The 27,757-nt window shown below is 41.1% G+C and overlaps 1 protein-coding gene across 6 annotated transcripts in view; it reads left to right on the forward strand.

Annotated features, from left to right (window-relative positions):
- The window catches only part of RGS6 (regulator of G protein signaling 6), a 265,004-nt gene that overhangs the window by 183,414 nt on the left and 53,833 nt on the right, over nucleotides 1-27,757 (forward strand). For all 6 annotated transcript variants that reach the window (XM_027642017.1, XM_027642021.1, XM_027642022.1 and 3 more), the window contains 9 exons: nucleotides 7,936-7,986; nucleotides 9,394-9,500; nucleotides 11,798-11,849; nucleotides 14,288-14,352; nucleotides 17,264-17,340; nucleotides 20,477-20,558; nucleotides 21,062-21,136; nucleotides 22,168-22,266; nucleotides 23,289-23,350. In XM_027642017.1, coding sequence (XP_027497818.1) covers nucleotides 7,936-7,986; nucleotides 9,394-9,500; nucleotides 11,798-11,849; nucleotides 14,288-14,352; nucleotides 17,264-17,340; nucleotides 20,477-20,558; nucleotides 21,062-21,136; nucleotides 22,168-22,266; nucleotides 23,289-23,350 — 670 coding nt within the window. The remainder of the gene's footprint in view (nucleotides 1-7,935; nucleotides 7,987-9,393; nucleotides 9,501-11,797; nucleotides 11,850-14,287; nucleotides 14,353-17,263; nucleotides 17,341-20,476; nucleotides 20,559-21,061; nucleotides 21,137-22,167; nucleotides 22,267-23,288; nucleotides 23,351-27,757) is intronic.

Here is a 27,757-nt window from a genome sequence, read left to right on the forward strand (position 1 = left end):
TTTAAAATCATTAAAATATGTTCAGAAAATATTAGAGTTACAGTAACACTGGAAAAAGGAAATAATCAAGCAATCTTATGTCTCCTTCTGTAGACATGTATATATGACAAATTCTTTTATGTTATGATTCGATGATATTCTTAAATTTTTTAAGACCTTGCTTTCTTCAGTGTTAGTATTTGTCCCTGCAATGTAAGGCTGTGAGCAATCTGAGATCCAAAGTATTCCACCTCATCAGCTGTAGTTACTGCATGGCATCCAGCGATCTGGCCTTAGCTTACCCAATACCGTGAGAAAGGACAAACTTTAGTCCTTGGTCTCCAGTGCCACAGCTGGCCACACGAGATGTCCCATGTCAAATCCCTGTGGAGCTCCACGTGTCAGTACTTGTCAGCTCTGTCAGGACACAGAAAAAAAAAAAGGTGGTTGTCTTATCAGGCCTAAAAAGAAATGTAAAAATGCACACATTTGCTGAAGTTTCAGAAATATTCTTCTATTTTTTGTTTGTATACATATGCGTGTGTACAGGTGTAGGCCTTGGCAGGGACATGCTTAGTCCATTGGAGGACAAGCAGATCCAATGTTTCTGGCTCCTTTGCTCAGAGACAGAGGTACAGTCTCCCCTCCGGGCAGCATATCTTTAGAAATTGCTGAAGGAGGGTATGTTGTTCTGTCTGCCTTTGCCGTTTCACACAGCATGTGGAAGATGCATTTTCTGGAAGAGGTAGAACAACATGGGTTGAATAGACAAGATACTAAATACAGTGGTGGTGACTCACCTGATCAGCTGCATCTTGCCAATGGCCTCACACCTTGTGAACTTTATTTAATTTATCTTTCAGTGGCTGACCACTCATTTGTCGTGTCAACAGGCAATGGCCACCTTAGAACAGTAGCTACTGTTATGGAGTCACTGAGACTGAAGATAAAATGGAGAAAACAGCAAGAAATATAAAACTACTAGTCTGTCTCTAAACACATGGCTGGATAAATGGTCATTGTGAATCTGTTTGTGCATGAAAATACAGCTATTCTGTTGGTATGAAGCAACTTGATCTACTTCAGCTTCAAAGAAGAGCCTAAGGCAAAAAGATATGTTTCGTTATATGTGAGAAGGAAGTAGATATTCATAGGCTATTGACTATCCTTGAACTGAGCATTCTGACTCAGAGGAAATGTAGATGTATAGAGAGGAGCACAGAGAAGATGGAAGCCATTCCTCTAACTGGATCCAGCAATACTTCCTATTATGAAAACACACTCAACTATTTGTTATCAAAAAATTTCAAATGCCCTGTTACTGTATAATGGAAACATGTCAGAGTCAAGGGTTTCCCTTGGGTGTCCTCTGAAAGAGTTTGAGAAATGTGAAATCTGAGAAACAGAACATTTTTGGGGAGGGGGAATGTGAGGACTGTCCACTGGGCTTTTAATCTACAGGAGAGGTTAAAATTATGTTTTCTGAAAAACTTGCATATCAAGGTATTTGTATCTTGGTCTGACAGAGGAGTCTTGTAAAGGAATCACTCAAGTCTTCACCATGTCTTATAAGGATAAATCTGAATTTTCTCCTTTGTTGAAGAGCATAAGTAGTATTTCTAAGTGGGCAAAAGTAGGTTTCAGTAGTAGAAACTTCCACAAGCAGAGGCAGAGCCAATGTGTAAGGGTAACCCTAAAAATTGGAGGTGTTATGGGAGATGACAGTAAAGAGTTTTCATTATGATTGAATATTAATTAGTGACATGGCTATTAATGATGACAGTAATTAACAGAGGAAGGAAAGACTTGTCATTGTCCCAAGGGTGAGTAATGAGTCTTGGCAGGTGATAAATAATGGTTCAGCAAACTCAGCAGAAAGATAATCTGTCTGCCTCAGGACAACTGGAGAACAGCTATAACATCTTCCAGGCTCTTGGCAATATTCAGGAATGACTTCATGTTTTTAACAGAGACAAATTAAAATTCCTGATCTTAAGTGCTGCTTATATTCTGGAGTGGCTGATCACAGGAGTTGTGTTTGAGTCATACCTTCAGCTTACTTGCCCCTTTTAAACCCTTCTTAATGGGCAAGAAAGACTGGGGAACCGGCTTTCAGTGTTACTTGAATTTTATATTGTAGTTTGATGGAAATTGAATAGGTTCCTGAAAAGCGGCCTAGAGCTGGGGACATGATCATTCTCTGTAAAAATGGTGGGACTTAATCCTGCATTAAGTATTCCTATACATCTGGAAAGGGATCATGGAAAATGTACTTCACCTCCCTTGAACAAATCAGTGTAACATTCCAAATGTTTTTCAGGTATCAGCTGTCACATCACTTGGCAATACAATGCCTAAGAGATCACTACAAATCTGTAACCTGAGACCAAAATCAGGAGAAACAGTGGCCTTTTTATTTTGGGGGATGAACTGAAAATCCAGGAAAGATTCCGATTTCACTTGAATCAAGACAGTATTTTGTGAGGTTTTGTTTTGTTTCTAACAATACAGAAGCACTTCAGTTTGAGTCTTCTTGAATTAGTTTTCTAACCAGAACTGCTGTGTTCTGTCTTTAAAATAGTTTTGTTTTGTAAAAGGTGAAAGGGAACATTCCTGTTTATTAAATAGAATACTGTATTAACAAACTTGTCAAAACAGCATTTGCTGGCTCTAAACATATCCCCCATATGTTATTCAGCTACCAGTGTTCACTAGATATGTTCTCAGTTAGCAGATAGTTTTGGACCCCTCATACGTATTTTTCTGAATAAATTTATTGTTCACAAAAAAATGACGTGACCTCAGGATGCGTCTGGCAAGGTGGTTTCAGTAGAGACAAGGAAGTGCTGGCACCATTGCCAGAGGCATTGGTTGGATGTTCTGCAGTTCTGGTAACCCCAGTGCGAAGAAACGGATTTAAATTTGAAAAGTTGATGAATAGTAAAGTAGAGGGGGAGACCATCTTGGGAGACATTACAAGAGTTCGGTTGGTTTAGTGAAATGGAGATAGGGAGACAAAAGTGTTAGCCCACTGTAGAAACATTCAGGAGAAACTGTCAAGGAAGAAGAATAATTCTTTTCCTTCAGTGATAATGCAGGTATGATATAAAATGCATATAAATTGCACATTAACAAACTTAGGCTCTGAAGTTACAAGAAGAGTTCAATCTATAAAGAAAAAAATTTAAAAAAAAAAAATCTTCTGGAATAACTTTCCAGATTGTATAGTGGCAACTGAAATTGCTCTTAGGTGGAGTTAGCAGGTGTGGAGAATGACCATATTACTAAGAATACAAGCTTGTGAGGTTGGTCCTTTAGTGTCAGGTGCATCGATACCTTAAAGACAGATTGAGACAATGCCCAGCTGCTGCTTCTTGCTCACATCTGTTTGCCCACTACTTAAATGAAATCAGATGCTTCCCTTATCATCAGGAGCTCTGCTGGTTGTCTGCAGGGAACAGATAGGTTATTTCACTGCCTTGCGTGGGGGTTGGGAGAGGTCAGATCCATATCCTGCTTGCTGCTGAAGCCTGACTGAAGAGGGTTTACTGGTGCTCCTTGTAGTGTTGTCGGTCTACTTATATTGTCAGGGGAGTGGGAGCTGCTATCCCCTTCTGTTTGTGGTAGAGCCTATACTTTTTTTGGGGAATTTCATCAGTAAAGGAGAGTTAGTCAGACCTGCAAATAATTGCAGGGACTTGGGGCACTAGCAGTGCCTGTTGTCTCTCTCGTGGCACATTGTAATTGTGACTCCTTTATTGTATTTAAGGTTTGCTGAGGGCATAGGATAGTCTTGTCCACATCTGAGCTCAGAAGTGCTCCATGCAAATAAGTCCCTCTGGGATTTTAGTAAGCCTGAACTATAGCAAGTTTGCAGGCAACACAAAACTGTGAGGAGCTGTTGACTCCCTCAAAGGCAGGGAGGCTCTGCAGAGAGACCTCGACAAATTAGAGGACTGGGCAAATACCAACCATGTGAAGTTCAGCAAGGGAAAGTGCCAGATTCTGCATCTGGGATGGGGCAACCCTGGATGTACATACAGAGGGGGGAATGAGGTCGATGGTCGATGGCAAGTTGAATATGAGTCAGCAGTGCCCTGGCAGCCAGGAGGGCCAACTGTGTCTGGGGGGGCCTCAGGCAAAGCTTCGCCAGCCGGTCGAGGGAGGGGATTGTCCCACTCTGCTCTGCACTAGGGCAGCCTCACCTTGAATATTGTGTGCAGTTTTGGGCATTACAATGTAAGAAGGATACAAAGCTCTTAGAAAGCATCCACAGGAGGGCAGCAAAGATGGTGAAGGGCTTTGAGGGGAAGCCATATGAGGAGCAGCTGAGGTCACTTGGTGTGTTCATCCTAGAGAAGAGGAGACTGAGGGGAGACCTCATTGTAGTTACGACTTTCTCCTGAGGAGAATCAGAGGGGCAGGCACTGATCTCTTCTCTGTGGTGACCAGTAACAGGACCTGAGGGAAGGGCCTGAAGTTGTGTCAGGGAAAGTTTAGGTTGGATATTAGAAAAAGGTTCTTCACCCAGAGGGTGTTTGGGCACTGGAACAGGTTCCCCAGGGAAGTGTCATGGTGCCAAGCCTGCCACAGTTCAAGAACTGTTTGGACAATGTTCTCAGGCACATGATGTGACTCTTGGGGATGATCCTGTGCAGGACTAAGGATTGGACCCGAAGATCCTTGTGGGTCCCTTCCAGCATATTCTGTGATTCTGTGATTCATATGGTTGGTCAGTTCCTTTTTGTATGCTATCTTCAACTGATACATCACAAAACATAGCACAGCTAATTAAGGAGGGTAAGACTGGAAGCTGCTTGGGCTGTACTGTCCATACCCTGGTTAGTTTGTGATGTCAAGCAACAATGGCAAAGAGCAACATCAGGACCTTAAATTTCAGAAGAACAAAATTCCAGCTGTTTAAAATATTAGTGGATGAGATCCCATGGGAAGCTGTCCTTAGGGACAGAGGAGCTGACCAGAGCTGGCAGCTCTTTATAGACACTTTACTTAGAGTACAAGAGTTCTCCATTTCAGTGTATAGGAAATCAAGCCAGGCAGGCATGGCTGAGCACAGATCTGCCTCTCAAACTGAGGAGCAAGAAAGAAATTCAGAGTCTAGGGAGGGACATGTGGCCTGGAAAAGAGTACACGGATACAGTTCAGATGTGTCCCTACACATGGGATCAGGAAAGCTAAGGCACAGATGGAATGGGATTTGGCAAGAGATGTGAAAAATAACGAAAAGGGATTCTGTAAGTACATAGGTCAAAAAAGAAAGGCCAAGGGCAGTCTTCCCCACCTGATAAAAGAGAAAGGAGAACTGGTAACAATAGATGTGGAGAAGGCCAAGGTACTCAGTGAGTCCCTTCTACTGTACATGAAGAGCAGGTTCAAGGCCACCTGGTGAAACTGAATAGGCACAAGTCTATAGGGCCTGATGAGATGCATCCAGGGTCCTGAGGGAACTGGCTGATGTGGTTACCAAGTCACTCCATCACATTTGAAAATTCATGATGGTCAGGACAAGTCCCTGGTACCTGGAAAAAGGGAAACATCACTCCCATTTTTAAGAAGGGGAGAAGGGAAGACCCAGGGAAGTACACACCAGTGAGCCTCCCCTCTGTGCCTGGGAAGATCATGGAGCAGATCCTCATGGAAGCAATGTTAAGATGCATACAAGACAAGGAGGTGATCCAAGACAGGCCAGGATGACTTCACTAAGGACAAATAGTGCCCAATCTGGTGCCCTTCTACGATGGAGTGACTGCAGCAGTTGACATGGAAGACCAACTGATGTCATCTACCTAGACTTCTTTAAGACCTTTACCATGGTCCCATATGACATCCTAACCTCTAAATTGAAGAGAGATGGATTTAAACAGTGGACTGTTCAGTGGATTGGGATGTATTAGCTGGATGGATGCAGCCATAGGGTTGTGGTCAATGGCACTACATCCAGGTGGAGGCTGGAGACAAGTGGTGTCCCTCATGGCTCTGTCTTGGGACTGGTGCTCTTTAATATCTTTATCAATGGCATAGACAGCGAGATTGAGTGTGCCTTCAGCAAGTTTGCAGGTGACACAAAGCTGAGCAGTGCAATTGACACAACAGAAAGATGGGATGCCATCCAGAAGGGCCTGGATAAGCTTGAGAAGTGGACCCATGGGAAGGTCATCAAGTTCACCAGGCCGAAGTGTAAGGTCCTGCACTTGGGTTGGGGCAATCCCAGACCTGAGTACAGACTGGGAGATGAGTTCATCATGAGCAGAAAAGGACTGCAGGGTTCTTGTGGATGAAAAGCTGGACAGGATCCAGCAACATGCGCTTGCAGCCCAGAAAACCAGCCACATCCTGGGCTGCATCAAAAGCAGCATGGCCGGCAGGTTGAGGGACAGGATTCTGCCCCGCTACTTTATTCTTGGGAGACCCCACTTGAAACAGAGCATCAGCACAAGAAGGACTTGGACCTGCTGGAGTGAGTCCAGAGGAGGGACACAAAGATGATCAGAGGGCTGGAGCACTTCTCCTGTGACAACAAGCTGAGAGAGGTGGAACTGTTCAGCCTGGAGAAGAGAAGGTTCCAAGGAGACCTTATTGCAGCATTCCAGTGCTTAAAGTGGGGCTTATAAAAGAGAGGGAATGCAACTTTTTACATGGTCAGATAGTGATAGGACAAGGGGTAATGGTAATTAGGTAATTAGGACTAGGTGTAAAGAATTTTTTTACAATGAAGGTGATGAGGCAGTGGAACAGGTTGCCCAGAGAAGTTGTGGGTTCCCCATCTATGGAAGTGTTCGGGCCAGGTTAGACAGGGCTTTGAGCAACCTGGTCTAGTGGGTGGTATCCCTGTCCATGGCAGGGGAATGTGAAATGGTTATTTTTAGAGTGCTTTCAGTCCAGGCAAGTCTATGATTCTATAGAATATTACTGAAGCTATTAGTCCACTGTATGCGAATGCAAATATTTCTCAGTAAATTGACTGTATGCTGAGAAGGGCTTGGTGTTATGTCTGCACCCAGACATGGCATCATTAGGTTGTGCTGCACACAGTTGTAACTTGGTATGGACTTGCTAAATTGCCTCCAAGTGTCTTTGCTGATTGTCTTTGATTTTGGACAACTCAAGTCAGCTGGCTTGTACATACCATTATGTTTCTTTTTAAGCTTAACTTTCTGAGTATGTGATTTAACTAAATTTTGCTGCCCTGTCACATTGTATTTTGATAACAGGCCTTAGCTTCTACTAAACAGAGATAAGTTTTCCACTTGTATCATTTTCATGCAAGCAACAGAGAGGCTGCATACATGTAGAGGATTAATCCTAGAGAACTTGATGCTCTTTATAAGGTAGCAACAAGTTTCATAATACTTGTTGGGTTCTGAAAACCTAATGAATTGCCTGATGGACCTTAAAGACTCACTTCTCTGCTCCTGGCCACCAATCAGCTTGTGTGATCACTAGCAGGTGACAGTCCCTTGGTTACAGGCACTCTGAATACCACTTCCTTCTCCAAGACATTGCTTGTCTCTGGCATGAGCAAGACCCTCCTCTGTCTTTTTTTGACTGATGTTTCAGTTTTGTATATTACATGTGTGAGGTACCAGTAAAAGCTCTTTCATCTCCTTTCAACTAGTGCTTGCGTAAATGTAACTGTATGCTGAGGTGAGAGAGAAGCAAATGGGAGACAAGTTACATGGAACCACTAGAGTAATATCTGACTTGAAGTATGTTAAGTTTTCTATCACACAGAAAACTTCTTGGGACTTATTACATAACCATGTAATTGCAGTGTAGCACAAGAAGGAAAAACATTCTGCAGCCTCAGTGGAGATAAAAAAGAAAATGGAGTGAAGTTCACGTCAGTTCTATTGTATCTATCTCAGTGTTATCTTTCTCTAGGCCTCTCAAACCCTGTGGTCTATGTGTTTAATGCTTTCTTCTTTGTTTGTTAAGGTTCTGATATTGTGCAGTGGCTTATGAGGAACCTCAGCATTGAGGATACAGGTAAGGTGACCACAGTTGAGGAGGAGCAGGTACTCCATCTATATTGTGTATGCTATTAGACAATAATTACTATTTTGTTGCAGTATACAATACCAGTAAAACAACACAATTGATTTAAGCATTGGAGGGAAGGAAGAGGGAAAGAGTTAGGACTCAGTATCTTAATGAAGTCTACATTGCAGCACAGAGAAATATCATTGTAGGAGTTTTAGCTTGTCTGTGAAACTGTTGCTACCTAGGGAAGACTGACTGATTTTAAATTTGTTCGCAGACTTAGAAAGGAAGGTGGTATATGTGTGTGGTTAAGCAGGCAAATGCAGTAGCAGGTTTTCATGGTGAGAAGAAAGGGAGCCATGACTGGTGGGACATGCTGGCCAAGGATGACACAGGCACCGTCATGGGATCAGGTGACAGCCTCCAATTTATCACAGCAGATAGGTAAATCAACAGATAGATAAATGGATAATCAGCCATAAAGAGTGATCGGTGCATGGGCACAGTCCAAATAGTTCACTCTTCAGAGAAAACAAAATAATTTTGACACAGTTATGATCTATTGAGAAAAGAGGAAAAAAAGATCTGCAGATCCAGAAGTTTCTTTTTCTTTTCATGAAAGGGAAAAAATCCAGAATGTCAGCTACCAGTTCTTTTGCTGCCTTACTGTCACCATGTGAAAGCAGAGATAGAGTGTTGTATCATCCAGCAGGACATCCCTATAAACACATCCCTTCTCATGAGTCCTGTCAGGTCCCAAATATGAATTTCAGCTGCAAACAATAGCTTTATTATCTACCTGGGGGTGCATGAGCAGCTGATGTGTATTTTTCAGTTCTGAGAAAGTTGATGCAGCTTTTGACAGCTGGCATTGGTTGAAAATCTGTGCAGCTGTGTCTGTGTGCTGGTGAAGGTTGCCCTGGCAGCACTAGGAAATGTATTCTCCTTTGCCTCTGCACCAGTTTTTCTCTAACAAGTGGCAATGCTACAGTGTCAGGATGTGTCGTTATGAATAAATATCCTGCTAATGACCTGATGTTGCAGGTGTTTGTTGGATTTGTTAGAGGCAAGTGAGGTTCACTGATGGAACAGGCTTCTTGTCAGCTGTCACCTGTGGTGGATAATGTGCTTTGAAATTAATTTCATGTTCTAGAGCTGAACTAGTGTGTGACATTTTGTGAACGCAAAACCAGCAGGTTAAACTTTTGAGTGGTGCTTCATCTGTGTTGTAAAGCTGAATTCTGCACTCCTGCTTTGCATGGTTTGGTTGGAAGTAGTAAGGATGGGGTGTGGGTGCAGAGAGGCATGTGGGCACCAGACTTCACAAGTCATCACCAGAGCTGCTGTTGAAAGCAGAGAAATGTGCAGTGCACGTCTTCCTGATACTTCCCTGTGTTTTTTTCTCTTTCACAGGGGAAGCAATACACTTGGGAAGTCTCATTGCTGCACAAGGTTATGTCTTTCCGATCTCAGACCATGTCCTTACCCTGAAAGATGATGGGACGTTCTATCGTTTTCAGGTTGGTGAGCCCTCTGACTCCCTTGTGGCCCCTTCCACTGTCCCGGCGGTAATACAGCTGACACTGCCCACCCTTTATTCCTGAGCAACCACTAGGTCTATGAAGCCAGGGATTGAGGCTATCTTGGTAGAGACCTTAGGAAGTTATGAAGTCTTTTCAAAAAGATCTGCTTTAAAATCGCAAATTACACTCTACTACTTTCTTACCTACAGTTTTTACATAAATTAATGGGTACGTCCTGTGATTATTTTTGATACGTTATTTCAAGGCTGTTCTACTCAGATTTGAACCAAGCCAGGAGAAAGAAAATGGCTTTCAGGCTCTAACTCTGGCTCTAACTCTGGCACAGAATTGAGTAGCTATTCTTCTGTGCAAAATGGAGGGCAAACTTAGGAGTTGGACATTCAAGCTTTGGCACAGCAGAAAATTCCAAGTTTTACCCTCTCTTGCTTGCAGATTGGTATGGGAGGGGGCAAGCTTCAGACTTTGGCTCTTTACAAAGGATGTATAACCTTGGCAGTCACCTAAACTGGGACATCTATATCCCTCAGTGTCCCTGTGCCTCCAGATGTGCTGAATTTTTAAAGCATCCTGTGCTTGAGTTCTATGCCCTGTCCAAAGTCTGCCACTGTCAGCTTCTTAGATAACTGAGTGCTTGTGCTGCAACAACTCCTTTTGGACAGATTGTATAACTTTAGAAGAAATGGTAAGTCCAAACCTGGAGTCCTACTGCCTAATCCTGCTGTCTGAATTTGTGTTTTTCTGTTACATGATCTCAGCCAGATCCCTTATCTTTCCTGTGACCTCTTTTCTGTTCACCCTGCTGTTCCTCCTTTATATTTTCTTCCTCTTTTTTAGCTTTTATTTGAAAAGCTGGTTCTGCCCTTTGCATCTGATGTTTCTGCTGCTTGTTCTCACTGTCCTGCTAATGTGGTATTTTATTATCATGTGTGACCAATATCATGGTGAACAAAGAAGCCCAGGAGATCACAGACCTCCTCTTATCTCACCCCACCTTCTGGTTACCACACATCATTCAGACACAAATTTTTCATTACAATTCCTTTTCTTTTCTGAAAGTTCTGCTTTCCTGTCATGTAAGATGTGACAGAAGCAGGAGCAATACTGATTGCCCATTTAGCTGTATTTTTCTCTTTTTAAAAGGATGAGACTGTAAGAAGTTGTCCTGTGCAGCTCTTAGGAGCTACGTTTCAATATAATATAATTTCCTTTTCTTGTTTTAAGTCTGTGTAAACCACATCATCAAACTGACTGCTTGTTGACTTTTTTCCTTATCTTTTCTTACAACTTTTGCATATTCCTTCCTTGTTGTCATTTCTTGCAACAGACCTCCTCAGATGTTTTCTGCAAAAATAACCTGATAGAATCACATTTCCTTTCCACTACTCTCATCTTGCTACTTTTTACCTCAACATCAGTCCCTCCTTTAACAGTAGCTCTTCATATTCTGAAGTTCGTAAGATATATATAATTGAGGAGTATTAAACCCTGTATTATTTGAATACTCCATGTTTTCTCACTGTACTTTGGTGCAAGGAATAGTCTATGTGTTAATGTCCTATGCCCATCTGTGGTCTTACATCAGTAGTGCAAAGCAGTGTTCTGTAATTTGTGTGATCACTGGGACATTATTTTTCGTTTATGTTAAATCTGAAATACAGCCACATACAGTAATGTCTTGTAATTAATTGTAGCAACAGCAATATGCAGACCTGGATAGAAAACAAAAGCAGTAAGCTTAGCGGGACTTCTGCTTTTGGAATGACTCTAAACAGCTAAGTTTTGACCTCTGCCATCTGCTATAATTAAAAAGTAAATTGTTTTGTAGTCTGCCAACAACACTGGTAACTGCTCCAAAAAAGCAAGTGCTATATAGCATATAGATAAGGCCATGAGGTTTGTCATGCTTTAAAAAAAAATAAAAATTCAGGATGTGAATTTCTGGGGAAAGAGAAGGTTCTTAAGAATAGAGGATAAGAGGTCCACATTCAAATGAGCTGGCAACAAGGTCTAAAATTTTGTCAGGACACTGGACATTCTCCTCAAGAGATGCTTGTATTACAGCATCTCTATTTACCTGTACTGAGGAATGTTAAAAGTCATACCTTTCTGGAAAAGCATTCTCACTAATATGGAGATCTGTAGCAGTGTTTTCCCCTGAGGGCAGAGACTGGGTGGTTGACTTTGTGATTCTTCTTTTTGTACTTGTAATGTTTTTCTGCATTTGAATTGCTTTTCATCTCTTAAATTGCAAAAATGTCTATGCTTTTTCTTAGGCACCATACTTTTGGCCCTCAAATTGCTGGGAACCAGAAAACACAGATTATGGTGAGTATAATTATTTCATTGTAGAAAGTTAGTACAGAAAGTCTGTGATGGGAAAAAGTGTCCTTAAAATAATTACTGCTTGCTATCTAAACCCTTCATCCACGTAGTTGTCAGATGGCAGCATTAGAGGCAGATATGTGCCCATCTCAAATACATGAATTGAAATCCTGGAGTGTCTCAAGCCCATGGAGCTGTAGCCATTGAACTCAGTGGGGCCAGAATTTTACCTGTCGTTACCTACCTTCATTCTCCCATAGCTCTGTCATTTCAGCAGGATTTTTGACAAGCAGAATACTGGTTCTTGGGAATCTTAAATAATACCAATACTGCTTTTGTGGGAGAACATACTGTAGCTGAATCTGATGTGTTGATCAATCAAATTTATTTCATCTGGGCACTTGTCTCACTGCTCAATAAACCAGTATATAATTATTGGCAACCTATAGTTAAAATAGTTAAAAGTTCTCTGATATATGACATTGGACGTATTTTTCCAAATTTTTTAAGATTAGCAGATGATAGGGTAAAAGAGAAGACTGAGCATGGTTTATGAGCTAATAAACTGCAACATGGTGTGTTAAGCATGTGAGTGCCTACAGACAGTGATAATACATAAAGAAAATATGTCAGTGTTGTTATCTTTAGCTGTCTGCATGCAATATTGCTGTCTCTTCCAGAACTGCACTTCTTTCACAGTTAAATGATAAAATTAATTATTGTATCCTGGCATGGCTTTGGAAGAGGAAGTGTATCCATGTGTGCACTCATAAAACAGAAGCTTCTGGAAGTCCTTCTTTTATCTCATTACCTAAGATTGGTTTAGAACGCCTCCCTGAATAATCAGTTTGGTTTTTTTCTTTCCTGGGTTATAATTAATCATCATTATGGATTCTGGAAATCGTTTGCTAGGGTGAAGAAGTAGTCTGCTATGGTGTGTGTCATAGGATAGTTCATTTGCAGTCCTCATCTGCAGGGAAGCTAGCAGAGACTTACGTGTTGATCCCAGTGAGGGAACTGCTTTGGAGAAAAACATGATGCTGTTCAGTATATGCAAAGTAATTTCCAGATTTTACAGTCATCACACATATATTGCTGTGTGAACTGTGCCAAATACGTATTCTGTAAATACCAGAATAACAATGTGAAAAGGGAAGTTTCTTTTTTTTGCCTGCAATATCAGATAAATAATTGGTTTTGCAGTCAGATTATTGTGCTGCAATGGTATTGACTGGAGCAGTACACCCCAAAATAAAGCCCTATATGAGCTGACCCACAGCCGGACAAGCTTCAGCTGCATTAGCTCTGAGCCCAGTAGTAACAGATTTGCATCTGTCCCAGAAACCTCTAACATATGTTTATAATCAGACTTTGCATATCAGAGGTCTGTACAGATGGAGTCTTCACAGGAATTAATCCCAAACTAGCAGTGGACCCAAATAAAACTGAAATCCCAGCAGCACTTCATACTTTTTTTTATTTGCATATGTCCACTTACAGAACAGGAACTAGCCTGCTAATGGCAGGTCACTGCCTCGCATGAAACAATACTGTGAGACAACTGACTCTCACTTTATTTGGTGTCATAAAGGGATTACAGCGAAAACTGCCCTTGAGATGTATAAATATAAATGAACTGGTTGGCTCTGGTTACCATGCATGATATTGGCTCATTGTATGAATGTTAAAATTATAGAAATAGCATAGAATAGAACTACATGAGTAGCACTAGGCCTCTGTTGTATAGTTCAGACCTAATTATATACCCAGGATGTGCTGTGGACCTTGTGTTTGAGCTTGTGATGGAAATGGAGTGAGTTTAGCAGATCCAGGTGAGGCTTTCCCAGAAGGCAACCTGGGACTGGTTTGGTCTTGTGCACTGGGCTCATCTTGACCCTCAAAATCCCAAACCACATGATTTTCAGCAGCATCTCATCTGCCTATGGTGAAATGTGACAAGGCTTCTCTTAACTGTTTGAAATGTATAGAATAAGTGGATGGAGCATATTAAAAAATGCCAGGATATCCCTTTAGGGTCTGGCCCATATTTCTGTTTTCATTTCAATGTCCTTTATTCTTATTTTTATTTTTTTCTTACAAAAGCGGAAAAGAAGTGCAGGCATATTCCCAAAGTCCTGAGAGGAACAGGTTGCTAATTCTGTATCTTTTACCAGCCCCAGAAGCAACTGTGCCTCTTTTGGACATCTTGTTAGGTCCTGGCATCTGCTCTTAGCACTTTTAAATGAGATGTCCAAGATGTTTAGGGCCTCTGAGATTACTAGTGGGTGATGTCAGCTGAATGTTCAGCCCTCTCATTCCTTGACTCATGTTGCTTTCTGATGAAAATGAACAATCTATGGACCGTTTTTTTCTTCTTTTTTTATAATATCTAGTACTAATAATCTGTTTGTAATTGTTTTCCATTCTGTTTCTCCCTTTAGCCATCTATCTTTGCAAACGGACCATGCAGAACAAAGCTAGGCTGGAGCTGGCGGATTATGAAGCCGTAGGTACACTGCTGCTAGAGTTTACAGCTGGGAGTTGCAGGGATGGCTTTGCTTGCCAATTGAATGCTGCCATTTTGTGCCTTGGGGTCAGCCTTTACTGTGTCTTTTTCTTAATTGACAGAATTGTGTGAAGGTTGATACGGAGACAACATCAGGAACATGATTGATGTACGTCCCTGGCTTTGCGGTGTATCAAATTAAAGCATCTGCTGTATAGCCAGCTCTCCAGGATTGGGGCAAATTACACAGAAGTTTAGCTTGGTGTCCTGTTTCTGGTTAAGAAATCATGCTTTATATAGCAGATTTTAACACATGGAAATGGTGGATTTTCAGTTGCACCATTGACCAGTTAAATTGTTCATGATCCATCTAGTTACAAAAGTTTTCAGATACTAGACTTGGAATGTTTTCAATATGCCACGTAAAAAGTATTACTCAAGCTTATTCAGAACATGTTCTCTGATATGAAATTATTATCGATAAAAATATCCCAAACCTAGGTGTCAGACTGTCCAGGGGTTGGGCGGAGAGGAGTGGGAAGATGGAGACAGGAGGGGCGGGGGTGTGTATTTCTTTGAATACCAGCAGTGTAACACACTGAGCAGCTGAACTTTTATTTCTACCATATTGACTTTTTTCTGTTTACTAGCTCAACAATGTAACAGCTGAAATTCATATTTGGAGTTTTTCAGTGAAAGGTTTGTTTACAAAGCTGGTTCTAGTGGACTTCTATGGTCATATTTCTTACAGTGAAAACATATAACATATATTTTAAGGGTGGACTTTTTCCGAAGAATGGAGTTTGCCTTCTACATTTTGGGACTTTTGTGGATGTGGAGAGATATACACATGCCACTTGGTTCTTTCAGTGCAGAGCATGCAAAAATTGCCACTTATCTAGTCCACCGTGGAAGTGCATCCAGAGTTCCCAAGAGTTCTAATCTTGAACAGGCATAAAGGAAGGAACATAATAATCTGCATGCACTTACATGTCCTTTTGCTGAGTTTTCTCTTCTGCATATTACTGATTTCATTATTAAAATCATTAAAATTGCTCACATCCAACCAATTAACTGTAAGAGCTCTAAAGATCTATCAAAAGGCAACAAAAGGCTGTTCAGCAGCGCACATACTCCCACACACATGCAGCGAGGCTATGGCTAAGTACTTTTGCACATTGTTGCCTACTGAGAGTAGCAGTGCTCCAGTGATGGTAAATAATTAGATCTTGGCAGTCTCTCATTTTTCTTGTGAATATTGCATTGCACAATTAGAGATTACTTCTGCGTTCAAACTTTGTTCTCTTAATTAGAGACATTCAGATAAGAATGGCACTGACTCTTCCTATTCATTCTGGGAACTGAAGCACATCCAGCAATGGAAATGTAAGCTAAGCACAAGTGAGAGAAACAAGCTTGCAGGAGTGAGAAGGAGCCCTGTACATTTAGTACACATTTTTGGAGATGCAGCATGAAGATGCATCTCCATAGGTATCAGCAATGACCTGGAGCTTTGAAAGAGAATCTCTACAAAGCATCTCAGAGGACGTCTCATTTTTAGGTTCTGTTTGCAACATTTACAGGCAACACCCAACCCCTATTTATACTAGGTAGAACAGGGGTCTCGATGATACGATTAAGCTTGTATAATTGCATTCAGTTTTGTTTATAATTGGTCAAACATAAGCATGATTCAAATATTACTTCAATTGGTGATCTTTCATTGGCTTCAGCATATTTACCGAGGGAGCTCATGTGAAAAAAATTTAAAATTAAAAAAACCACCCACAAAAATTGATGTTACAGATAATTACAAGTAGTTCTTCCTTGTAGCCACAGTTAAGGAAATCATAGTTCAGCAATCTCTAAATCATTTACTTAACTGTTTTCCTCCATGTGTACAGACTGGAGCTGTTACATGGCCTTTGAGGTAACAGGGCCAAGCTTTATGCCTTGTGTTATACAAGAGTTTAAATAATAGGAAGAATTCTTTTCATATTGAAATGCATGTGCCTAAGCAGTTCCTTGAAATAAAGGTGATAAGTATAAAAAGAACAGCAGTAGAACTACAAGTGTTCGATTTCAGTGTAAACTTGCAATAGTTAAACCAGCTGTAATGGAGAAGAGTGTCAAGTTAATGGTTTCCCGGGCCTCCTTGTTGGGGTGGGTGTGGATATGTGAACTTGGGGTGCCATTTAAGCCTGAAATTCTGGCCATGCCCTGAGTTTAACCTTGAACTGTGATGAAGTCACATCCACATCCAAATGTTCAGATCACTACACTTTCTGTAATGGGTCTGGACGAGAACTCTTACCTCAGATGTAAAGCAAGACTGCATGTGGATCCAGTCTTTGCAGTAACTGGACAAACAAGCTGTTTCCTTTTGTGAATCATGCTGGCAGTCTTCAGCCTTCAGTGCTGTGCAGCTATGTAATGCTCTCAGTGGTGACCAGGACTGAGCAAAGCAAGGGATGCTCTGGCTTTGCACCTTAGCAAAAGCCTGAAGAGAAGAGAGCAGTGGGGTGAGGAAGGGAAAGTGAGGATGAGAGGGAAATGTGCAGGTGGCAGCCATCTGGTGTTAGAAATGAAAAGTTGTCAGCTTCACAAAGCTGCTCAGTGTTATCTTTTGGGAACAAGTCCATTTTTTTCATAGTAGAGCTCAAACTGTCTTCATCACACTCCATTACTTATCCCTGACAGGGTCCTTTGGGCTGCAGCCTGAAAAGATGTGTTACAGCCTTGCTTTGCCTGCAAGATAGCTGACCTGAAACCAACACTGGCTTCCATGTCTTGAGTGTTACAGCTTAAAAAAAAAAAGAATAAAATAAATACTCAGCATGCTAACTGTGCTCTCAAGTAATTGTTGTAATTACAGAGATTTGTTGTTCTTACTATTTTCATCTTTTGTCAGGAAAACTTAGCAAGACTTCAGAGAGCGTTTGCAAGAAAGTGGGAATTCATCTTCATGCAAGCAGAGGCCCAAGTGAAGTGAGTAATCCCAGAGCACTGAACTGCACCAGTATTTAGAGCTGTGAAGGGAAGGGGATTCTGTACAAATAAAACTTCTTTGTCAAAATCTTTACTGTGACTAAGCTCAGAAGTTGGTGAATTTTAATCACTGGCAGACTAGAAAGAGTAGAGAGCCAATTCTGAAGGTCTGTGCCAGAATCTGAAATGTGATTTAATTATCTGTACATGGAAATTTTGGTCAGGAGCTCCAGAGCCTGGATTCATCATGGAAGCTTGGGCTATTCACGTGCCCATTCTGCTTCTACATTTGTGTAGTATTTTCGTTTTGTATAAATGGAAAGAACAGAATTTTGTCATCTGTCTGTGTTACTCTATGCTTGCAGAGTATTTCTGAGTCAAAAATTACTGTCACTTCAGCGTGATTATAAGGGTGATATTTACAGCAGACTGAATTTGATTTCCTCATTTATAGTAATCCCTAGTTGACTCTGTTGTATCTTTGTAGTTCAACTCATGCTACTAAATTAGCATAGAGAATTGGGTACCACTTACATGAAATCTACTCATATTTAGTATTTGGGTTTTTCCTATTCTCTGCTCTTAATTGAAATCTACTTTTCTTCTCATCTTCCCTTATGGAAGCAGTTTGAAACCTCTTAATATTTTGAGCATATATTCATTATTGCTGGAAAATGGGTATGGTCCAGGGTTTGTCTACTAGTGTCAACAAACTAGTATCTAAAACTCCTAAGTGTCCATTTTGTGTGGGTAGTTGTCACCTATAAAGTAGAAGGGCTGGTGTAGATGGCACATGAGAACACCAGTACTGATACTCTGTACCACTAGAAAGAACTTGCACTTTCAGCATTAGATGCTAAAAAGTTAAGGAATATAATTTCTTGAGGGTGTGGCTTGAGGTATACATCTCTGTCTTTGATTAAACCTTTGGAATTTTGATTAATTCTTTGCTTAGTAACATTATAATTGTGTTACGTTTAAATACATGATAGTTATCGTTTAAATTACAAGGTAGTTAAGGGATTTTTTCCAACCAGAATACCAGTGTTCTGTTTGGAAGAGAAAATTAGAAGTTATGATACCAGTTGTACTTTCAGTTACTTAAAGGCTATTGCCAAGATGAAAAAAAAAGTCTTAAGTCAAGACAAAATTCTGCATTCTGTCTAAAACGTATAATTATTACCTAAGAAAGAAATGTAAATATCAGATTCTTTATGATCATCGTTGCTTATTCATCTTTTCTCCATCCTGTTTTCTTTGAAACTTAAGCATGAACTGGCAACTATCAACTTTTTTTGCTGGCTAGTTTCAGCTTCTGGTTTCCGGTTCATGTGATGGTTCAGTCTTCAGGTTTCCAAAAAGGAAGGGATGAAGTTCACAGTGAATTCACAGCTCTAAGTTAACTTAAAAAAAGAAAAAGGAAAAAAAAAAACAAGACAAAACAAAAACCAAACAAACAAAAAAAAAGGGGGAAAACAAAACAAAACAAAACCCTAAAAAAACCCTGAAAACATTCCTCCGATTTACCAACTTTTGCATTGCCTTCAATGTCTTTGCACACAGTATTCCCATTGCTATACATAGATTGCTCAAAAACCACAGCCACAGAGCATCTAGCTGTTTTGGGTCTTCATAGTTTAAAATGTGAAACCCTGAGTTATCAGTAAGTTTGGAGATAAGAGTTGACAATCTGGGTTGAGCACAAAGTATCAGTGAAGAGAATTCATGAAACCTCCAAAGAGTCCCTCCTGTTTGTATGTGCTGTGTGATATAAGGTTGGCAGAAGACTTCACCTTCTCCTTTGGCCAGGTGTGAAGGACTCACTCAGAAGAAGTAGTTTTGGGCTGGGTATCCTCAGTACAGTACAACAACTGCTGTCTGGTGGCTGCTCTGTCTTTGTGCAGGGACAGAGCTTGTGCAAGAACTTTTTTCTCACCTCAGCCTTGCAAAGGGGAAGTTCAATGAGTGATGCCAAACAGTGGAGGACTTGGGCTTTTTGTGGGGAGTAGTATTCAGAAACTTCAGTTTTAGTCCCCTGCTTCCTATCCTCTTGGTACATTTCTAGCACAGACTTAGCTAAGGGTCACTGCCCCTCCAAAAGAAAAACAGGTGGGAGAGAACCTAGCATGGGTTTTTTCCTTGCTGCTTTAATTTTCCTGGGTGGCAGCAATCTGGCAACCCAGCACAGGGATGCTGTGAACTTTTTACAGTCCTGCTCTAGAAGTGGAGGCTGTTCCTCCTTCCATGTGCCTCCTCCAAGTCTCTATGCAGGTAGATCTTGCAAGCTGGTAGTGACCTTGCTGTGCTTATGTGTAGAGCTGCACGCAGGAGTGAGGTGCCAGATGTGACTTGCTCACTGCTGCCAAGAGATAGGGGAACAGTTGCTTTGAACAACCTCTGGTGGCCTTTGAGTGAGTTGATTCACTGACTGCATCAGGACTAAAACTACTGAGTTACTGTTGTGCCAGCCCAGGCACGTCTCTCTTGGGTGGGTGCTGGCTTTCACAGGGCCGTGCAGCAAGCTCAGCTCTGGTCACCTCTGCTTGTCACCCCTTGCTCTGCCAGCACTGGGGCACATTGGCAGAGCCAGTCTTGGTGTTGAAAGCTCTAAGGAGGAGTGACCACAAGTGCTGCCCATGTTGTTGCTGCTGGGCATTCCGCTACTGCAGGATCCTTTGCAGTTTGTAGTCATGCCAGTGGTGCTGCTGGGCCACTGGGGTGCAATGAGATCTCCTGATGAGGACCTCAGTCCAGCACCAGTCAAGAGCCTCACCTGGAACAAACAGGTTCTGGTGGGTCTCCTGACACAGACAAAGCCACAGACTTCCCTAGCCTGTCAAATCAAGGTCTAGGGACAGAGTATCAGGAAAGGTTGTTTCCTCAACAGATGAAAAAAGAGGTGTCAAATTTTTCACATTAATAGGAAAATCTCTTTTGATCCATATTGGAGTAAACATCAGCGTTATTTTGTTCATGGCATGTGGCCTTGAAAGTGCGAGTGTGACATTGCTGTACAAAAAAAAAAAGCTGATTCCTGAATTTTTTTGTTGTGGGGTTAAAAATCCCATCTAGGAACTGTATCAAAGAAGAAAGCATGACTACTACATTGACTCATACATTTACACTTTTTTTTCAGAATCGACAGGAAAAAGGATAAAACAGAAAGAAAGATTTTGGACAGCCAGGAAAGAGCATTCTGGGATGTGCACAGGCCTGTGGTAAAGCTCTTTTAAACGATGAGACTTTCCAGGTTTTGACGGGAAAGTTTTAATACTAGTAAACACTGTGCTATGCATGAAGACATCACCTTTAAAGTCACCGCATGGATTTTCCTTGCAGTTCAAAACACACCAAACATCTACAAGATTATTGTAGACATTCTGAGCTTGTGCATGTATGGAACTATTGATTTGGAAATATGTGAAGTTTGGAAAATTATTTACTGTGCTTATGAAAGAAAAGCAGCTTACCGAGTTTGGCTCAGACTTCCTAGAAAAAGCTTCCCTCTTAGCTATTTCCTTTTGATGCCAAGGTTAGGAGTAAATGGATTGGATGCTGAGATGGCATTGGATATATGCAGTCTCTTGTTTAGCAAGAATAGTTTATGGGGACACAAACCTCAGAAAAGAGTTTTGGACAAGATCTAATTGTATATTTTAGAAAGATAAGGTGGCATGAAGGTTGTAAATAGAGGAGTAACACAATTACCATCTCTTTTCAGCCAGGTTGTGTGAACACCACAGAAATGGACATTAGAAAGTGTCGCCGTATGAAAAATCCACAAAAAGTGAAAAAGGTCAGTTTGAGTTCTTGGTTTTGGTTTTTGCTTGCTTGGAGTTTTTTTGATTCATTGGTTTTGGTTATTTTTTAATGTAAGTCATGCTCGACACCTTCAGTATATCAGATTTACCCAACAGGAACCCAAAAAAAAGAGTTTTGATAATATCAGTTCTGTTTGTTCTGCTTGATGAATATATTATTTCAGTTTTACCAGCAGAGTGGTACAGACTGGGTGATGGGTAGAACTGAAAAGGTCATTAAGGAACTCTGTGTCCCCAAAGTCTGATGACTCTGCACTCCCATAAAATTAAAAGCAATTGGCAAAAGTACCTAAGTCCCATTTTCCAAAATTATCTGGGCACAGATAATACTGTTTACCTGCCTTCATCATTTCAAAGGCTGGATCATTAGCAACTTGGGTGTCTTTGACTTCCAGCAAGTTTAAGTTCTTCTGTGTATATAAAGTCAGAGAATCATTTAGATTGAAGAAGACCTTTAAGATCAGTGACTCAAAACCTTAACCCAGCCAAGTCCACGACTAAACCATGTCCCTGAGCACCACATCTACATCTTTGAAATACCTCCAGGGATATTGACTCAATAGGGCAGCATGTTCCAGTGCTTGATAACTATTTCAATGAAGAAATTTTTTCAGATATCCAATTTAAACCTCCTCTGGTACAACTTGAGCCTGTTTACTATTATTTTCTTTTGTCACTTGGTTCATCACAATGAACACATTCCCAGTGTTCATCCTGCAAGTGTTGACACACACAGCCTTCAGAGCTCCTAAAAATTAGCAGCATTTTAACATTTAAAACAAACTCTTTTCTCAACATGCCTACAGACCTTCCAACTGCAGGCATCTGCAAGTGTGGTCTGATCTGTAAATTTTGCTCCAGGCTGAATGATTATTGACCTGTGTGGGTATAAACAGTAGGAAATTGCTGGCTTATTACCTTACTGCTTTGCATACCGCACTGTTCCTCATTGCATAACAGAGAAAAATGCTGTAATCCCTTCTGTATGTTTTTTGGTTCCTCACAGTCAGTATATGGGGTTACAGAGGAGTCTCAGCCCCAAAGCCCTGTACACGTGCCATCCCAGCCGGTACGCAAAACTACAAAGGAGGACTTCCGGAAGCAAGTAAGTGGGTGGCTGTATGGCAACTCTTCTGAGAACTGTTACCTGAAAAAAAGACATGTGAAGTTATGGAGATATCAGCAAAACCGACTGTATGCTTTACCTGTCCTTGATTTTCACTTACTTATGTAAAGTAGTAAGTATCCATTGAGCAGTGCAGTTATATGATTATATGTATTATGAGTAATACTGACCTTTGAATCTACTGTTGCTCTGTCTGTGGACCAGTAGACAGATTAGTTTCCAGTTCACTGAGGATGTCTGAAAAGCGAGCAGTGACAAAGGCTAGGGAAGAAGCCAGCATGCTTAGACACAGGCTGGGAACTGGTGGTGAGGAAAGGCATCGTTCACTACGTAACTGTTAGATTGTACAGTCAGAGCTTTTAGGGAACTGGGAAAAAGTTATTTGCACAATCATGGCAAAGAATGGCCAGCCAGCTCACACATCCTTGCCCTGGCGCAGAGACCTCTCCCTCAGAATTACTTTCCTGCAATAAGCAATCTTCACTGAAGGATAAACAGGAATTGCTGGGTCAACATTTTAGTAAAGGCAGCTTTAAACATGTTTATTAGGCAGACAGTTTTCGGGTGGTCTTCTGAACTAACCCAGAACACTAAATTTATTTCTATCATAGACTGAAGAACTAGTTCATAGCAGAGTGCAAGTATGCTGTAAAACTGATTGGTTGTGTGGTGCTCGTCAGTTAGAGAAATGGGAGAGAGGAGTGTGATTGTAACAAGGGGATCATATTGCATCCTGAGTCTAGGAACCTCAGCCCCAAATATGTGCGTTTCCTACTTTTAATTATGTCTTCTGAAGCTTCCCCTGGAGCTTTGCCTTTGGAAATAACTGCTCCTATAGGAAGCAGTTAATAAGCTTCTTCTGATACCTAGGGAAGGGACCCATTTCCTTCTGAGTTACTTTCAAGCTGTTTGGAAAGAGAAATCAATAGCATGTTGGTATATTGTCAGTGCATGCTGTACAACTCATGGAATGTTAATGTCCTTGTCATCTCTCTCCTCAGATAACTTTTCTGAACATGCAGATAGAGAGACACTGTTTAAAGATGTCCAAAGTAGCAGAAAGGTGAGTGTCCCTATTTGCACGATTTGCCTTTCTTTCCTTATCTCCAGTGTGGCATTTCTAGAGACAGAGAGCGGGCAGGAAAGTACAAAGGCTGATCCCCTTTCTGTGCATCTATCCTCTCCCCTCCTTGACCCGCTGTGCTGTTTGCTGACCACTGAAACTTCTGCACATGCTCCTCTGCTACTGAGGAAAACTAGGTGGAAAATGAGGATGCTGTCATATTGCAAGAAACAAAAGAAACATTCAAAAAAGAAAGAACCCTTGCAGGACTTTTGTTTCCCACCCCTTTGCAACTCTAGAGTTTATTTATAGAAAAGTAATTCCCGTTTCAATATGAAAATACCCTTTATTTTGTGGGGGAACTCTCAGTGCTTATCTCTTCTTAGTCTGGCACAACTCTGAAGAAGGAGCTGTGTTTGCATCTGTTGCACATGGTTGTTCATGTCTGTATTCATTCTGGAGTTGTAGGGCCAGTTCCTCCTCCCACTTTCACATATATGAAACCCTATGAGAAGTACTGGGGATTGTACCTGGACTACTTAAGACAGTGTTTTAAGAGGTGGATTTCTCTTAGAGGCAAATCAAGGCACAGTTTGACTTGCAGAATATTTAATTCTGGTAGAAGAGTATAAAGAGGTGAAGAACAAGCTCAAATTTCATTGACAAAGGCAGCTTCTTTACTTAGGTACTTGTAAGTTATGCACATTTTCAGGGGAATCACTGAGATGAAGGTAGGGGTAGGCATGCTCTTCAGTGACATCGCTTTTAAAGCAAAACTGTGTTGAACATGAGGGATGTGATAAGGGCTGGTTCCTTCTAGAGGAATAATAGAGGAATTTTTATTTAAGCAAATTAAAAAGAGATTAATTTATGAAATGTGCTTTGCAGTGCCTGCACCTGTAGTTAACATGTGTGTACTAAACTAAGTAAATTAAACAGTGGAAGCCCAACATAAGCTCCTAATGGCTCATAAAGTATAGCAATTGTAATGAAAATTTATCCAATTAAATAGAAAATATTCAGAGGCTCCCCAAAATCTTTCATATGCTATATTGTATGATTCAAATGAGCACACCTGTATTTATGTTTTGGGGTTTTGGATCTTTTCAATTAAGAAGATACATTTGTGCTTTAACAAAAAACTGTTTCAGATATTCATAGAATATTCTGAGTTCAAAGGGACCCACAAAGATTATCAAGTCCAGCTCTTGAGCGAATGGCCCATATGGGGATTGAATCCACAACCTTGGCATTATTAGCACCATGCTCTAACCAGCTGAACCAACCCACTCCCCAAGTACTGAATTTACTTACAATAGCCTTAATATACTGAGACAGTAATACTTTCCAGGTTGGTAATTTACAAGCAAGCAGATCTGTTTTGCTTGATTTTTTTCTATTGAGTAAGATGGACTCCATAAAACTCAGTCACTTGTGAAAATTGAATCCTGTCTGCATAAGACATCTTTTCTTCACATTTATAAGGAGCTACTGATATTATAAATTTAATGTTGTCAATTCAAAAAAAAAAAAAGAATCCTATTAGTTTTCAGTAAAACTGGACAGAAAATTTTCCTGATTTGAAAGGGCTTTTTTTCCCTTCTTTTAATTGCTCCCAAATGGCACGAGAAAATGTTGCTATCAAAACCTGTGCAAACTGATAACCAGGAGAAAAGTAAATAAAATGAGAACAATCAAATTATAGAATCCTAGAACATCCTGAGTTGGAAGGGACCCACAAGGATCATCAAGTCCAACTCCTGGCCCTGGACAGGACAGCCCCAAGAGTCACACCATGTGTCTGAGGGCATTGTCCAAACACTTCTTGAATTCTGGCAGGATTGGTGCCATGACTACTTCCCCTGGGAGTCTGTTCCAGTGCCCAACAACCCTGTGGGTGAAGAATGTTTTCCTAATATCCAGCCTAAATGAATATTTATATTTTTAAAGAATTATTAATAATTATAAAGAATTAAAATCATGGTTGTGATATTTATATCTTGTGAGGAGGTGTTCGGTTACATGATGACTGAGTGGCAGCGTGGATGGAGGGTCCCAGGACTTGGTGCAGAGAGTGGTGGGAAGTGCAGTCTGGACATGGAGCATCACAGAGCAGGTGGGAGGGAAGTAGAGGGGCTAATGCTAATGAGTCCAGAGGCTTGGCAGGGTGGGGGGGAACCAGTGAGGAAGAATGAATGTGGATGACCTGAGCTGAACAATTGCCTGAAAAAAACCTGTGCAACCTGAAAGCCCCATTAAAACACTGAATACAAGCACTGGGAACAAATTTACTGTGTACGGAGCTGCTGTTATTATCAAGTCAGTTTTCAGGCTGGACCCTGCTCTTGGGACAGTTTAAGTGACAGTGTGGCAGATCAGAGAGCAGGAGGTGACGCTTCCTTCTACAGCCAAGACTGACAGTGTCACCACCTGCCATTTTTTCAGTATAGCTCCCCTTCAGGAAGGATAAGGGAAGAAACGAGGAGCAACTAAGGCAGGAAGTGCTAGAGGAAACAAGTTATAGCAATAAAATATGAATTGTTTCAATAGTAACAGACCAAATGTATTCATTTTCCATTAATGCACACTATTCTTGAGATAGCTCTTGTCCATCAGAAGAGAAACAGAAAGGCTCTCCAAAGGATATCCCCAGCTTTCATGAAATAAATGCCCACTACTAAAGATTTTCTTCCCCTTCCACTCTGTTCCTCTTCCAGGAGTAGATCTGCACCAGCTGTGGGAACAGGCATCCCTCAGCTGCTCCACACACCTTGCAAACAGTCTTTCTTCCACATCCTTTCCTCCCACTTGGGACCTGCACACTGTCAGGTTTAGACATTGAGATTTGAGTACTGATGAGCAAAACTATCAATATATTCTACCTGCTGTTTTCCCTGACTGCACTGTGCAGTGTTAGTACAATCTCATCAGACATGGCATCGCAGATATAGCTGGGGAAAAAATGAGCATCTTCCTACCTGAAGCAATCTCAGCTCCCTAGATAAAAAATCTGTGCTATCCTTTCAGCTTCTCAAAGTTACTGTGAAGGCTCAGCAGGCCCCCTTGATTGAGAGACAGTTGGGTTCTCAGGGCAAGCTCTGCACCCTTCATTCAACTCTTCCCACCACCTCTTCTACCAGATACACAGTTTATCACCCAAAAGGCCAGAAGTTCAGGTTTTTATTTTGGCAGAAATGCTTTCCCTTAGGAGTTCCCCTGCCTGTAGCCTCTTTAGACAATGAGGCAATGATTCCACTGCTGTCGTTATACTGAATCAGCAAAATGTGCTTAGCAATTCCCCCTTGTTTCATTTTAGCTTTTCCCCCTTTTATTTTTGCTAGTACTTGTACTAGCACCTCTAATGCCTTATTATTTTATTAGGAGCAATTCAGGTTTCACAGCAGATATCTCATGATTGATCCTTTTTGACTTTCTTTTCTCTTTTAACCAACCCTCTCTCTCATTGATGTCTAAGGGATTGCTGCTACTCTGTGAAATTGGACGCTGCTCCCTCCTCCAACCCTTGACCCACAGCAGTCATGAAATGTAATTAATGAAATGAGATGAGACAGCCCTGAGTGCCCTAAGGGGCAATGGGAACCTGCTGTGGTTACAAAAGTGTATGATTTTAATGCCTCATGATAAGAGCTAGGACAAACAAAAAGAAATAATTACTATAGAGCAGGTCAGGGAAACTTTCTGCCTTCTATGGCCCTTTGTTTCACAGGGTCTTTTCATTCTCCTGCCTTTTCGAGATGGGGAAGACCAGAGGTAAAGTTTAGCGTGGACAATCACAGTACAAGCAGATTAGTTGTTCAGTATGATGAGACACAATTAACTTAGTTAATTACTTGGCAGACGTAGGCAAAAAAAAGAAAAAATGCCTTAGAGTATTTCCAGTATGGACTAGGACAAATTTCCTTTGATTTATTTCATATATGCTGTCTTTCTTTTGTAAAAATGTGCCCCTAGCCCCAGTCCCAGTGGAATTCCTGAATCACTTATGTGAGCAGACACAGTCCTTTTCCCAGAAAGCTCTTTGAAACTCATCCTAGTGAGGATTAGAGGCTATATGCCTTAACTGAGTCATCATGAAGCAAGCCAGTGTAAAGGCCAGGTGATTTTCCTACATGCATATAATTTACCGTAGTCTAAGTTAATTATAAAGTACTGTTAAAGTATTTTACAATAGTGCCATTAGACTAAGTAATATACCAATGCAACCAAAAAATGATCTATAGCAAAGCTTTGATGCTCAGGACTGTGATCCTCCAAAGATTTAAGTGTATTCTTAGCTACAGCCCATGACCCTATTTAGGTGAGTTTCCCATAATGCATAAAGTTACATGGGTGCAAAAGTCTGCAAAAACGAAAAGGGTGAGAGGCAATAGTAACATGCAACAAATG

This window comes from Corapipo altera, unplaced genomic scaffold, assembly GCF_003945725.1.
Source record: "Corapipo altera isolate COAL_440 unplaced genomic scaffold, ASM394572v1 23b, whole genome shotgun sequence".
In the NCBI taxonomy this organism is placed as follows: domain Eukaryota; kingdom Metazoa; phylum Chordata; class Aves; order Passeriformes; family Pipridae; genus Corapipo; species Corapipo altera.